Source organism: Belonocnema kinseyi, chromosome 3 (genome assembly GCF_010883055.1).
Source record: "Belonocnema kinseyi isolate 2016_QV_RU_SX_M_011 chromosome 3, B_treatae_v1, whole genome shotgun sequence".
NCBI classification, from domain to species: domain Eukaryota; kingdom Metazoa; phylum Arthropoda; class Insecta; order Hymenoptera; family Cynipidae; genus Belonocnema; species Belonocnema kinseyi.
The window spans coordinates 116,695,154-116,710,528 of NC_046659.1; the positions used below are offsets into that span (position 1 = coordinate 116,695,154).

At 23.5% G+C, this 15,375-nt stretch overlaps 1 protein-coding gene across 3 annotated transcripts; it reads right to left on the reverse strand.

The window, feature by feature from the left end:
* Positions 1-2,830: 2,830 nt before the first annotated feature.
* On the reverse strand, positions 2,831-12,205 carry LOC117169203 (protein D2-like). 3 transcript variants are annotated; one of them, XM_033355448.1, is made up of 3 exons: positions 12,097-12,205; positions 11,523-11,774; positions 2,831-3,328 (listed from the first exon to the last, which is right to left on the reverse strand). In XM_033355448.1, the coding sequence occupies exons 2-3, from the start codon at positions 11,719-11,721 to the stop codon at positions 2,976-2,978; spliced, it is 552 nt and encodes a 183-aa protein (XP_033211339.1). In that variant the 5' UTR covers positions 11,722-11,774; positions 12,097-12,205; the 3' UTR covers positions 2,831-2,975. The 3 variants fall into 3 exon arrangements, with proteins under 3 accessions (XP_033211339.1, XP_033211338.1, XP_033211336.1); XM_033355447.1 differs by having other exon boundaries at positions 12,057-12,200; XM_033355445.1 differs by lacking the exon at positions 12,097-12,205 and adding an exon at positions 11,961-12,071.
* Positions 12,206-15,375: the final 3,170 nt, after the last annotated feature.

The following is a 15,375-nucleotide window of genomic DNA, read 5'->3' on the forward strand; positions in this document are numbered from 1 at the left end:
CAATGAAAAAGTTACTTTTCAACAAAGTTTGGAATTTCTACCAAAATATTCAATTTTGTTTAACTATGAATTTTCAACCAAACTGCTAAATGTTGTTCCGAAAATATTCATTTTTACCAAAAAGTTAATTTTCAACAAAAAAAATAAATAACATTACAAGAAAAAAGTTACTTTACAGACAAATTTGGACTTTATATGAGAATAGTTAACTTTTTTAAACATAGTTTTAGCCAAATAACTAAATATTTATTTTCAAACCAAAATTTAACTTCCAACCAAATAGATAAACTTGCCACTAATATCAAACCGAAAAGACGATTTTTTAAGAAAAGAGACAAATATCCAACGATAAAGTTACTTTTCAACCAAGTTCGGATTTTCTACCAAAATAGTTAATTTTTTTTTTAACACATGAATTTTAAACCAAATCTCTGATTATTTATATCAAAAATATCCATTTTCAACAAAAAATTCATTTTCAACGAAAAATTTTAATTTCCAACAAAAAAAGTCACTTCCCAAACAAATTTGGACTTTCTACCAAAACAGTTAATTTTTTTAAATATGAATGTTCAACCAAACGGCTGAATGTTTTTTCCGAAAATACTCATTTTTACAAAAAAGTTAAGTTTTAACAACAAAAATAAATAAATTTCCAACAAAAAAGTTACTTTTCAGGCAAATTTGGACTTTATATGAAATTAGTTAAATTTGTTAGAAAATTATTTTCAGCAAAATAACTAAATATTTACAACGAAAATATTTATTTTCAACAAAAAGTTAATTTCCAACCAAATAGCTGAACTTTCTACTATTTTCAAACCGAAAAGACGAATTTTTAACAAAAAAGATAAATTCCCAATGAAAAAGTTAATTTTCAATAAAATTTGCTCTTTCTATCAAAATAGTTAATTTTACTCTAAACACATAAATATTCAACCAAATCGCTGATTATTTATATCAAAAATATCCATTTTCAACAAAAAGTTAATTTTCAACGAAAAACTTTAATTTCCAACAAAAAAAGTTACTTTTCAAACAAATTTGGACTTTCTACCAAAATAGTTAACTTTTTTTAATGCATGAGTTTTCATTTAAATAGCTGATTTTTTGACAAAATGTTTAATTTCGAACAAAAAAGTTACTTTCCAAATTTGGACTTTATATCGAAATAGTTAAATGTTTTTTAAATACGTACCTATACATTTTCAACCAAATGACAAAATATTCATACCGAATATATTAAATTTCAGCAAAAAGCTCATTTTCAACCAAATATTTCAACTTTCTGCTAATTTCAAACCCAAAAGACGAATTTTCAACAGAAAGTTAAATTTCTAACAAAAAAAGTTACTTTTCAATCAAGTTTGGACTTTCTAAAAAAATACTTAATTTAAAAAAAATGTAAATTTCCAACCAAATAGTTGAACTTTCTACCACTGTCAAACAAAAAAGACGAATTTTTAACAAAAAAGTTCAATTTTCAATAAAAAATTTACTGCTCAACCAAATTTGAACTTTCTACAAACTAGTTCATTTTTTTGTTCGAATATGTAAATTTTCTACTCAATGGCTGAATATTTATACCGAAAATATTAATTTTCAACCAAAACTTTTGATTTTTAACAAAAAGTTAATTTCCAACCAAAAAGTTGAATCCAAAAAGTTCATTTTTAACTGATTGTAACTAGTAAAATTTGCAACCAAAGAGATAAGTTTTTAACTATAATTATGAACCTTTAACCAAACCAATAAATTTTTAACAAAGTAGATCAACTTCCAACTAGGTAGTTCAATTTTCAACCAGAAAAGACAGATTTTCAACAAACAAAAAAATAGGCGTTTTATCAAAAGAAATTAATTTCCCAACCAAAATTAACTCTTTTTAAAAAAATTATATGCATTTTTAACAAAAATTTTCCTTATTTTTTAACAAAAGCAGTTGAATCATCAGTCAAACCAGGTTAATTTTCTACCAAAATATTTTCATTTCAAATTTAAAAAATTTGGTTATATTCAACCGAGAAAAAACTAATTATCAACAAAAATAAATTAGATTTCTTCACCAAAAGAGATAAATTTTAAAAAGATAAAGTAGAATTTTGAAAGAAGAAAGAAAAAATTTCCCCTGAATTTTCACATTTTTAAGTCAAGATAAATTTTCCACAAAACTGTTGCATTTTCAAATAAAAAATATGAATTATCAACAAAACAGATACATTTCAACCAAATAGTTTAACTTTCTACCAAAACAGTCCAATTTTTAACAAAATATATGAATTTTCAAGCAAAAATATAATAATTTATATTATTTCAACCAAAAAATTGAATTTTTAAGAAAAAAGCTTCAACTAAAAATTAACTTTGAGTCCCAAACTATTGAAAAAAATCATAACTCAATTACTTTGCGAGTTACTTTTTAAAAGAGTAACAAAGTTACCCTAAAAGTTAGAAAAAACGAATCTTTATAGCAAATGCTAAATGCATAAGTAAAAATAAATCGTAAGATTTAAATATGTAAGAATAAGCGAGGTCAGTTCCTTGAAGTAAAAAGGAAGTCCAGTTTTAATCTCACAATAATCATTCGCAATTAAATTTCCACGTAACCGCACTGTGAAAAATAGAATTTAATAAGCAACTTCGTCGAATCCGAAGTAAACTTCCGCTATAGAGGAGGGAGGGGGAGGGGGAATGAGTACAAAAGTCCAAAAATTAATAAGAGTAAGAAATTTTATTACTAAAATAACCGTCCACTTAACACTCTTAAATTCAATGCATTAAATGCCAACTAGAAAAATTTGATATGAAACTGAAAAATAATAATTTAGAGATAAATTCATTTTAAACTATGCCTTTTTAAAATTCTTATAGAACAATGGAAGTTTTTCTCGTTGAAAATTGGAAGCATACAAAAGCAGGTAAAATAAATTGTGAAAAATAAACGACTATTTCCGGTGACAATCAAGGAAAATATTTTATGCTCCGAGCTGTTTATAGAGGATTGGAACATAATCATCCCACTCGGCTTGATACATATTTCCGGCGATAGGATCGCCAAGATTGTGCTTGGCAGCGAATTTTTTTATTGAAAATCCGCCACGGTTGTCGCCACTTTTGTTCGTCAGACGTTTCGCGTCAAAGGTCACTTTTCCGGGCTGTTTGTAAACCAGGAAGACGTATCGATGAAGCCCGGTTCCTTCCGGCGGTCCCGAACCAACATATTCGGAAAGAGTTTCGCCCTTTTGGACGTCGTTTCCGGGAATGTTGCCCACCAGCCAATGGTGCCATTCGCGGAATTTCGGTTCCTTGCGACTTGGAGCATCTGGATCTGGAAAGCGAATTTATAATTCGCTATATTCCAGATATCATTTTTCCTGGTACTCTCAATAATTTTTTAGAGGTCAAGCTTGTACCAAAAAAGTTTCCATTTTTATTTAAAGAACATGGGGAAAATTTGTATTTTCGAAAAAAAAGAACTCATACTTTGAACTTTGATCGAGACGTGCCAAGTTTTTTAGGGATTAAAGAGGAGTTTCTACGAATAAAAACATTTTAACCCATTAATGCGCAAATGCACTTTTTTGCACACACATTTTCAAGTACACAATTCTCTTAGAAAAACAAAGTTATTTTTTATCAAAAACGAGGGTGATCGTTTTAATTAAAGAACAAAATTCCGGTCAGAAGAATTTTTAAAATCGAAATCTGAAAGTAAACAGTACAAGTACAAGTAATACAAATTTCTATGGAAATTTTCAATAATTTACATATGTAAAATGGAAGGTACTAACACTTTTCAACTGAATAATTTCAAATTTAATTTATTTAAACTGTAAAATTCAAAATTTTTAACATTCATAAATTATAGAGTTCAAAGATTTAGATTAAGATCTAAAAATATAAATCCAGGTTAACAATTTCAATACTCTAAATTAAAAAATAAATCAATGAACTTTAAAAATTGTCAAAATTATATTATTCATTTATTAATGAAGCTAATAAATATTTTAAAATTCACATTTTTTCAAATTAAAAGTTTTTGAATTAGAATTTAAATTAGTTTCATTTTAAATAGATTTATCATCCTTAAAAGACTTTAAAATTGTTTTCAAAATCTTGAGAAATCTAGAAGTAGTTTTAAATTTGTTCAAATTCAGCTTTATTTTTGAAATTTTTTCAAAACTTCTTAATAACTTTAAAAATTAAATGAATTTGTCCTACAAATTTTAGAAAATCCTGCGAATTTAAAAAAATGTTCTTAAAATTTAGATTTCTAAATAACAATTAAATACTTATTATTTTTAGAAACAATTAGAGTAACTTTCAGAGATATATAGAAGTTTGAAAAAGATTAGAAATTAATTTAGAACTTGAAATAATTTCAAATAATTTTAATGAAGCGTGTTTACCAAAAAAATTTGGTTATTTGTAACGAAATTTCGGTTAAAATACTCATAACTAAGTTAAGACAAAATGTTGATTTTTGCAGTTTATTACAAAAAATTTAAAGGCTTTTTAAGAATTGTGAAAGGCTCCAAACAAATAAAAACCTTTTTTTTTTAATTCCTAGGAAAATTGAAAATGATTTATTTTGAAAATGTATTTTGAAAAATTATTTTAACAGAATATTCAAAAAGATTTTAAGAGAATTCCAATATTATTAAAAAAGACCCGGGAAGAATTTAAGGATTTAAACCAAATTTTTTCAAGAATTTCGAAAAATTGTAGGAAAAATTTTATTCAGTTTAAAATACGTTTAGAAGTTCTGAAATTTTTTTCACAAAATTTCGTGTTTCAAATTATTTACTTTTAAATATTTGGCTTCAATTTAAGTCGTCTTAAATTATAAGTCAAATATTGTTAAATATTGGATAATTATACTTCTCTTAATTAAAATTTTTTGTAATTAAATGGGTTTAAAATGGAATAATTTATATGAAAGAATATTTTTAATTTAATAAAAACCTTTAATTACGAATCTGGAATTCTTTTCACTTTCAACGGATTTAGAACCGTTTCATCAAATCAATTATTTTACCATTTTTAATACTTAAAGTACAAATCCATTTTAAAAATTATTTATTTATATTTACTGTTGATAAATTAAAACTGTTTTTTTTTCTCAGAAATTTGCAACTTTAAACGTTTTTAATTTTTAATTGTTTAAGTCTTTAAGACTCCACGTTAAAATTCTTTACATTAAAAATAATAATCTAAAATAGATAATTTTTCAGCGGAAAGATTTTCGAATTACGCATTAAATACTGAATAATATCACAATTTAAAAAGATATCAATTCAACTAATAATTTTTAAAACTCTCAAAAAATTCAATAATTTTATTATTTTTGAGTTAAAAAAAAAGTCCAAATTTTTTTATATATTTTTTTAAATTTAATTTTTGGGAAAGAAGCTCAAAACTAGGGTTTTAAAAACGTCAGATATTCGGACAACGGTTTCTGGCGGTAATTTAATTATAAAAATGTAGGAAGGATAAAATAAATTTAATTAAAAAAAAAAAATTATTCCAAAAATTTTGACTTTTTTTTTAAACTCAAAAATAATAACGTTATTGAATTTTTGTTACAAAATAAGTTGCAGATTCTGCAACCAAATACGACCCAAAAGTAAAAAAAATATATATTTTTACGTATTATTGTTATTTTTAACCATTTCTGACGTCTTTTTCATAAAAATAATTACTAAGGGATAATTCGAATATCTCCTGACTTTTTAAACAATTATTAATTTTATTAAATTTTATTATTTATTTTATATTATTTATTTAAAGTTATCGAAAAAAAGTGCTTAAGACAATAAAATTAATTCAAACAAATACAAATTTATAATTCATTAAAAGAAATTTATGAAAATTATGTAATTATTTAACAAAAAGTAGCATAGGATGCCAACTGGAGAAAATAAGTGGACATGTCTGACTCAATTTTTATATAATTTGAAAATAAATAATAATTAATTACTTAAATTATTCATAATATATTTAAATAATTTTATACTCCAAACAATGACTAACTTTTACATTTCATTTTAAAAAATACGATTTTTTTTACATTTTTCGGAAAAAATAATTTTTTTAAATAAATTACAGTTGCTTAAACAATTGAAATTTTTTAAAAAGATTAAGAAACATTTGAAATCTTTGGGAAATAGTTGTAAGATCGTTGTGAATTTTCTAAAAATCTTTGCGATATATTTGAAATCTTTGTGAAATAATAGAAGTCTTTGTAAAAATTTTGAAATTTATCTGCAATCTTTACGAATGAATTCAAAATCTGTGAAATTATTAGTAAATCATTTAAATCTTTGGGAAATCACTAAAATCTTTGCGAAATATTTGTGGAATTATTTAAATCTTTGAAAAATGACTAAAATTTTGTGAAGTCTTTTAAATCTGTCTGAAATCTTTGAAATTTATCTAAAAACTTTGCATAATATTTGAAAACTTTTTTCAATCTTTGAAACCTATCTGAAATCTTTATGAAATAATAGAAGTGTTTGTAAAATAATATAAGTATTCGTGAAATCTTTTCAATCTGTGCGAAATCTTTGAAAAATATTTGAAATCTTTGTAAAATATTTGAAATATTTGATAATACTTATCAAATTGTTTAAATCTTTGTAAGTTTTTCGGAAATCATTAAAATCTTTGAGTATTTTTTTTTTTTTTTAATTATTTGAGAAATATTTAAAATATTTGTAAAAATATTGAAATCTTTGTTCAATCATTGAAATAAAGCTGAAAATTTTGTAAAATAATAGAAATCTTTGCGAATTTGGAATCTTTGTGAAATCATTGGGAGATCATTGAAATCTTTGGGAAATCACTGAAATCTTTGTGAAAATTTTGTAAAATATTTGTGAATTCTCTAGAAATCTTTGTGAAATATTTATGAAATTATTTAAATCTTTATGAAATCTTGGATAATTGATTCAATTCTTTGTGAAGTCTTTAAATCTATTCGAAATCTTTGAAATTTATCTGAAATCATTGCGAAATATTTGAAATCTTTTTGTGAATGCTCTAAAAATCTTTGCGAAATATTTGAAATATATGTAAAATCTTTGGAAAATATTTGAAATATTTGGTAATATTTGTCAAATTATTTAAATCTTTGTGAAGTTTTTCGGAAATCATTCAAATCTTTGAGTATTTTTTTAAATTATTTGAGAAATATTTTTAATATTTTTAAAATATTTGTAAAAATATTGAAATCTTTGTTCAATCATTGAAATAAAGCTGAAAAATTTGTGAAATAATAGAAACCTTTGCGAAATCTATCTGAAATGTTTGCGAATTTGCAATCTTTATGAAAATTTTGTAAAATATTTGTAAATTCTCTAGAAATCTTTGTGAAATATTTATAAAATTGTTTAAATCTTTATAAAATCTTGGATAATTGATTCAATTCTTTGTGAAATCTTTGAAATCTATTCGAAATCTTTGAAATTTATCTGAAATCATTGCGAAATATTTGAAATCTTTGTGAATTCTCTAAAAATCATTGAAATATTTGTAAAATAATTGAAATATTGCTTCAATTGTTAAAATTTATCAGAAACCCTTGTGAAATAATAGAAGTCTTCGTACAATCTTTGAAATATATCTGTACTCTGCGAAATCTTTGAAATCTGTGAAATTATTAGTAAATCATGGAAATCTTCGGGAAATCAATGAAATCTTCGTAAAATGTTCGTAAATTCGCCAAAAATCTTTGGGAAATATTTGAAATATTTTTTAATATTTGTGAAATTGTTTCAATCTTTGAGAAATCTTTGTGAATTCTCTAAAAATATTTTTTAAATATTTGAAATCTTTGCGAAATCTTCATAAAATCTTCGTAAATTCTTAAAATCATTGTGAAATTATTGGGAAATCATTAGGAAATCTTTGGAAAATGGGTTGCAAATCTTTGTGAATTCTCTAAAAATAATTGCGAAATATTTTTAAACTTTTTAAAATCATTCAAATCTTCCTAAAGTCTTTGTGAAATCTTGGTGTATACTTTAGAAATCTTTGCAAAACATTTGAAATCGTTGAGAAATAATTAGAAAATCCGTGAAATCATTGGGAAAGGATTGAAATGTTTGTGGAAAATTTGTGCAATCATTTATGAATTTTCTTGAATTCTTTGAAAATCGTTCAAACCTTTGGCAAATAAATGAAATCTTTGTCAAATCTTTGTGAATACTCTCAAAATATTTACCAAATATTTGTGTAATTATGTGAATCTCTGAAAAATAATTAAAGTCTTTGTGAAATCTTTTAAATTTATCTACAATCTTTTCGAAATACTTGAAATTTTGTGAAATTATTATTAGAAAATAGTTAAAAGCTTTAACAAATTATTGAAATCTTTCTGAATTCTCTGCAATCTTTGTGAAATTTTTAGGACATTATTTAAATCTTTCGGGGCAAAATTATTTAGATCTTTATGAAATCTTGGTCAAATCTTTGTGAGATCTCTAAAAATCTTTTGCGAAATATTTTTAAACATTGCGAAATTTTTAGGAAATCATTTAAAACTTTGGGATATTATTTAAATCTTTGCAAAATCTTTATGAATTCTTTAAAAATCTGCGAATTATTTGAAAATTTGTGTAATTATGAGGAAATCATTCAAATCTTCGTTTAATATTTGAAAACTTTGTGAGATCCTTGAAATATATATGTGATCTTTGTGAAATTATTAGGAACTCATTAAAATCTTTGTAAAATATTTTTAAATTATCATGAAAACATTGAAATATTTGTGAAGTATTTGTAAAATTTTTGGGAATTCTCTAAAAATCTGCGAATTATTTGAAAATTTGGTGAAATCCTTCAAATATTGGTCCAATCTTTGAAAAACTCTGAAATTTTAATGAAATAATCTTTGAAATATATCTATAATCTGCGAAATCTTTGAAATCTGTGAAATAATTAGTAAATCATTGAAATCTTTGGGAAATTACTGAAAACTTTGTAAAATCTTTGAGAATTCTCTAGAAATCTTTTGGAAATATTTTAAATTGAGGTGAAATTATTAGAAAATCATTGAAATCTTTCTGCAATCTTTGAAATCTTTGGCAATATGAATTTTATACCCATATTTACTATTTTTTAAAAAATTATTTATGTTCAATTTTGACCACCCTGAAAATGGAGTATTTACATTTCCACTGAGAACTAATTTTCAATTTAAAAAAATAAAAAAATATTTTTTTACAAAACTATTTCATTCTTTACAACATAGTTAAATCCGTTACCAAATTGTTGATTTTTCAAACAAAAAAGATGAAGTCTGCATTTTTAAACCATAAAAGTTTAATTTTTAACCAAAAAATTAAGCAGATGAATTTCTACTGAGAAAAATTAATTTTCAATTAAAACAACGATAAAAACGAATTTTCTACAAAAAAGTTGAATTTTGTACCGAATTTTTTAATTTTTAACCAAAAAGAGATGAAATTTCTACCAAAAAGTTAATTGTCTACCAAAAAAAAATTTTCAGTCAAGAATGAAAAATAATGTTAAGCAAATTGTTGAATTTTCAACAAAAAAAATTAATGTTTATCAAAAAATGTTGATATTTCCACAGCTAAACTTTAATAAAAAATAAAAAACATTTAGATTTTACAAAACAGTATATATTTTCAACATGACTAGATTTTGAGGAAAAAAAGTTTATTTTCTATAAAAAAAAGACGAATTTTCGTCGAAAAAAAAATATAATTTTTAACCAAAAAAGTTGAATTTCTAACAAAAAATGGAGTATATAAATTTGCATTGAAAATGAATTTTCAATAAAAACACGAATTTTCTACAAAACAGTTCAATTTTATACCAATTTGTTGAATTTTCAAGGCAAAAGCCTAATTCTCTATCAAGCAATTTAATTTTAAAAACAAGAACATGAAATAAAAAGAAAAAGAATTTTTAATTTAATTTTTTAACCACAAAAGAACGAACTTTTAACTAAAATTATGAATCTTCAACGAAAAAATAATGAAATGAAAAAAAATTCATTCAATTTTCAACCAAGGAGTGGAATTTTTAATGAATAATTTTTTTGGTGCAAAATTTTACTTTTTGCTTAAAAATTCTACTATTTAGTTAAGATTTAACTATTTTATTGAAAATTAAAGTCTTTTGTTAAAAATTAATCGTTTTTGGACGAAAAATTATATTTTTTGGCAGAAAATTAATTTTTTTATTGAAAATTATTTCTTTTTATTTGAAAACTCTATTATTGTATTTTTGTTTGATAAATAATCTCTTTTGCATAAAAACATACTTTTTGTGAAAATTTAACGATTTTTTTTTTTAAAGTCATCGTTTTTGGTCGGAAATTTATACTATTGTAGAAAAGTCATATTTTTTTGTTGAAAAATTTATTTTTCGGTAAACAAATCTTTTTTTTTAGTTGTTAAAAATTCACCTTTTATATTTTAAAGTTAATAATTTTTATTGAAAAATCTACTATTATATTTCTGCTGTTTAGTTTAAAATTATACAAATTGTTTAAAGATTTATTTATTTTATTAAAAAAATCTATTTCGATTGAAAGTTAGTTCTTTTTATCAAAAACAAAAGAAAAAGTATATTTCTTTTTCAGAATTAATCTGAATTCAACTATTTTGTTAAAAAGTCATATTTTTTTGTCGAATATTGATACTTTTTGGATTGAAAATTTTCTTTTACTTTAAAAATCGTCTTTTTGAGTGGAAAGTTCAACTATTTGCTAAAAAAATATCACCTTTTGGCTAAAAATTCACCTCTTGGTTGAAAATTCTACTATTGGGTTGAAAATTTACCTGTTTTGTTTAAAAGTCATCTTCTTTGGTTCAAAATTGATCCTTTTGATTGAAAGCTAATTATTTTTATTTACTTTTGGATATAAAATTAATCCTTTTAGTGTAAAAATCCTCATTTGTTAGAAAAGTCATATTCTTTAGTTGAAAGTTCATCTTCCTTGCTTCAAAATTAAACTAGCTTGTAAAATATTCATCTTTTCAAATAAAAAATTTAAGATTATCTTTGAAAATACAACTCTTCCTGGTTGAAGTTTAATCATTTTTATTTGAAAATTCGATCATTTGGCTCAAGATTCTTCGATTATGAAAGTGTAATAAAAACTGTATTTGGTGCGCAAGTTGTTATTTTGAAAAAATTGTACTTTTTCAACTGAAAAAAGGTGACAAAAGATTTTTAAAAAACCCAAAATAGATGAAAGTGGTGACAAATTCCTAAAATAGGGGACACTCGTCGCTCTGTGTGTCTGCCGTTTCAGAAGGAATACGAAGAAATTATATTTTTAATTTATTTTCTGATAATAACTTTTCTAGAATCACCAAAAAACTATAAAAAATTAATATTTTTAAACCACGAAAAACCTATACTAAATTTCCTCTATTTTTACGTGAGAAGGGATTAGAAAAAAATTGCAGAAGTAAATGAGCCGCTCGGTATCATAATTAAGTAGATAATTAACAGCTCTTAGATAACAGACTTTGTTTACTTACCAGTCATGCAGAGCGTGTAGAAAGAACTAGATTCAGCATTCCACTTAACAGCCGGTTGATCCTTAACTTGGGTTGGCGTAAGAACTTTTCCAATTTGATCCAATTTCAAATTATTGGGATAGGTAACCTCAACGATTTCGGCAGGAACTGTGTCGACGACATCGGGGATAACCTCGTTAGTTTTCAGTGCCTCTGTCATTCTTGATAACAGACGAGATCCGATTTGAACAAAAGGTCTTCTCGCTAATCCGGCTAAAATAAAAGTTCAAATGTCACGTACTTTTTTATTCCTTGCCAGGCAGAAACTCGCGAAATCGAACAATTGAAAGCAATTTCGCGTAAGAAAATCAGATGCGATGGTGTTTTGTCACAAAAAAGAACAGGCGATTCCCTTTTTCTTTAGAGATAACAAGAAGCATGCACGTTTTTTTTCCTCACTTTTTACGGAAAAATGTAGGGAAATCATGCGATGGAGATAGAAAAAATCGATGAAAATTTGGTGAATTTAGAAAACTTTCTTGGAAAATCATTTACTTGCTCCAAGAAAAAGAGAAGTCATGCTCTTATCACGTACAATTGGGCGGAGTTCCTCAACAATGTGCTATCACAATCGCCAGGCGAAAGGAAATGAAAGGGTATAAAAGAAACTTCGAGAAATATGTACCGATTACCGGCTGATACCGGCAAATGTCGGCAAACTCCACGAGTTGAAAGTTAAATGATGGCCAAACCCGTGGCAAATTTTGATAATATAGTTCAAATACTCGCCGCTTTTCTGAAAGACACTAAAAATAATTTAATTTTTGAACAAAGAAGATGGTAGAAAATACAATTCTTGTCAGAGAAACAATTAAAAAGGGTTTTAAGGTTGTAAATCATATAAAATTCACCAAACTTTATTTTTCAAGGCGAAATAAACAAATTATGAATTTGTTAATTTCGGGAGTTTACGAGTCGCTACGTAGCGCTAGCTACTAAAGCTGACTGTCTAGATACCGCGAAAATTTATATAGTATAAATTAATTTTTTTTTAATACAAAAATTTATAATTTCTGTATGAGAGAAAGTAAATTGTAAGTCATTCACTTTGAACAGGAAAAACTTAACGAATAGAATGTTAAAAATATGATTTTGTGTTTTTTTCCTTATTTTTGTTATATTTTTTACACCAAATAGTTGAATTTTGAACTAACAAAGATAAATTTTAAAAAAACTGGAATAGTTAAATTTAAAAAAAAAAACAACAAACCTTCAACAAAAAAGGTCAAATTTCCAACAAACAAATTTTCAAACAAAAAGTTAACACTTTTGAGTAAATGACGAATTTTAAATTGAAAATTTACATTTCATACAAAAAATGGAATAGTTGCATTTTCAGTTTAAAAATTTTATTTTGAAACAACAAAAAAATACAAATTTGAACAAAATAGATCAATTTGACAACTAAAGAAATGAATTTTCACATATAAAAGATCATTTTCAACAAAAAATAGAAAAGTTAAGTTTTTAAGAAAAAAAACAGCGAATTTAAAAAGAGAACGTAAAAATGTAATTGCTACATTTTCAGTTTAAAAAATTAATTTTATACCAAAAAATGTATTTATAACTTGAAAAGATAATTTTTAACTAAAAATGAAATAGTCAAATTTTCAACCAGAAAATAGAAGTTTTTAACAACAAAAAAATGAAGTTTCAAACAAATATAGTTAAACTTAAAACAAAAGAAATAAATTTTCAAAATAAAGGATGAACTCTTAAATTTAAAGATTAATTATCTACTAAAAAGGCGAATATAAAACTAACAACAGAAATTTTCAACAAAAAATAAAAAAGTATATTTTCATCAAAACCAAAGAAACGAATTTTCACCCAAAAAGATGACTTTTAATTAATAAGTGATTAATAAAAGATACATTCTTGACTAAAAGCGAAATGTTTATATTTTGAAGTAAATAAATAAATCGGAAAAAATAAGTAAATTTTCAACTAACAACATGAATTTCCAAACATGAAAATAATTGTTTTTTAATATGATTATTCAATTATATGGTTTAATTTTTACATAGAAAAGATCATTTTTTAACCAAAATGGAATAGTCATATTTTCAGTTTAATAAAAAAACTAATTTTCAACAAACAAAAAAACAGGAATTTTTGAAGATATATTTCATTTTTAACCAAAAAGTGAAATATTTAAATTTTGGTTAATTAAATTAATTTTCAACTACAATAAACAATAGTTCAAGCAAATATCGTTAAATTTGAAGCCAAGGAAATTAATGTCCAATCTAAATGATAAATTTTTAAACAAAAAGATTAATTTTCTATACTGAGAAGACGAATTTCAAACCGAAAATTTAAATTTTCTACAAAAAATAGAAAAGCTACATTTTCAGTTAGAAAAAGTAATTTTCAACCAAAAAAAAATTTTAATAGAATAGTTCAAGTTTCAAACATAGAAATTAATTTAAAACCTATAAAAATAATTTTTACCAAAAATGATGAATATTTAACCATATAGTATATTCTTAACAAGAAAAGATCATATTTTACCCAAAAATACAGAATAGTCCAATTTTTAATTAAATAAAAAATCATATTTTCAACAAACAAAAAAACTCATTTGCAACAAAATAGTACAATTTTTTACCAAAAGTAAACAAAACAGTAAACAAAAACAAATTTTTAACCAAAGAAATTAATTTTCAAACTTAAAAGATGCGAAGTTTCAAACTAACTTTTCAATTTAAAATATTGAGCTCTTTAATAATAAAAAATAGTATAGTTATTAATTTGTAGCAAATAAAATTAATTTTCAGTCAATGAAAAAACGAATTTTTAACAAAATAACTTATTTTTCAGGCGAAAAAAATTCTAATTATTTGATGAATCTTTAACAACAAAATAATGTTTAATTTGTGAGTTTAACTTTTAAGCAAGTATTTATTTTAAAAAAGGAAAAGAGAACTCTGAAAAAATGTAGCAGTTGTTATTACAACCAAAAGAGAATTGAATTTTTAATTTTAAAAATCAGTTAAATTCAACTAAAAAAGATGACTGTTTAACATGAGTTGAATTTTTAACTAAGAAGGATTTTTCAGCCAGGAGAGAAAAAATTGTAAAAAATAAACTTGTGAATTTTCAAACCAAAACGTGATTTTTCCATCTAGAAAATTAATGATCGACTAAAAATAGTTAATATTTCAATGAAATACATAAATTTTCCACCAAAAACTTGGAATTTTAAATAAAAAAGATAAATTTTTGATTAGAAAAGCAAAGTTTATATTTTCAAATAAAAAAATGAATTTTCAACCAAAAAAACAAAAATGAATTTTCGACCAAGAAGATAAACTTTTCATAAAAAATAGAGTAGATAAATTTTCAGCTAATTAATTTTAAAAAAATGAGTTCAAAAAAATAGTTAAATTTCCTACCACATAGAAAAATCTGCAAATTAATTTTTAACAAAGTAGTATAATTTTCAAAAAAATATTATTAAATAAATAATAATATGTAATATACAAAGAGACTAAGTCTTACAAAATAGTCTAATTTTCAACCCGAAATTATGGTGTTTGTTATTTTTCAATATAAAAAATAATAAAGCTTTTGAAAATTGTACTTTACAACGTTTTTTCAGTATAAAATTTTTTATATATATTGTAAAAATTCTGTTCTTTGGTTTGAAACTATGTTCTTGCTTAAATTTCGTAGAAAATTATTCTTTATGTTTATGGAAGTTCACCTTTTTTTAGTTCAAAATTAATTTTTTTGGTCGAAAATTCAACTATTTTGTTGAAAATTCGTTTTTGTTTTTGATTGAGAATTTACGTTTAAAATTCGTCTTTTT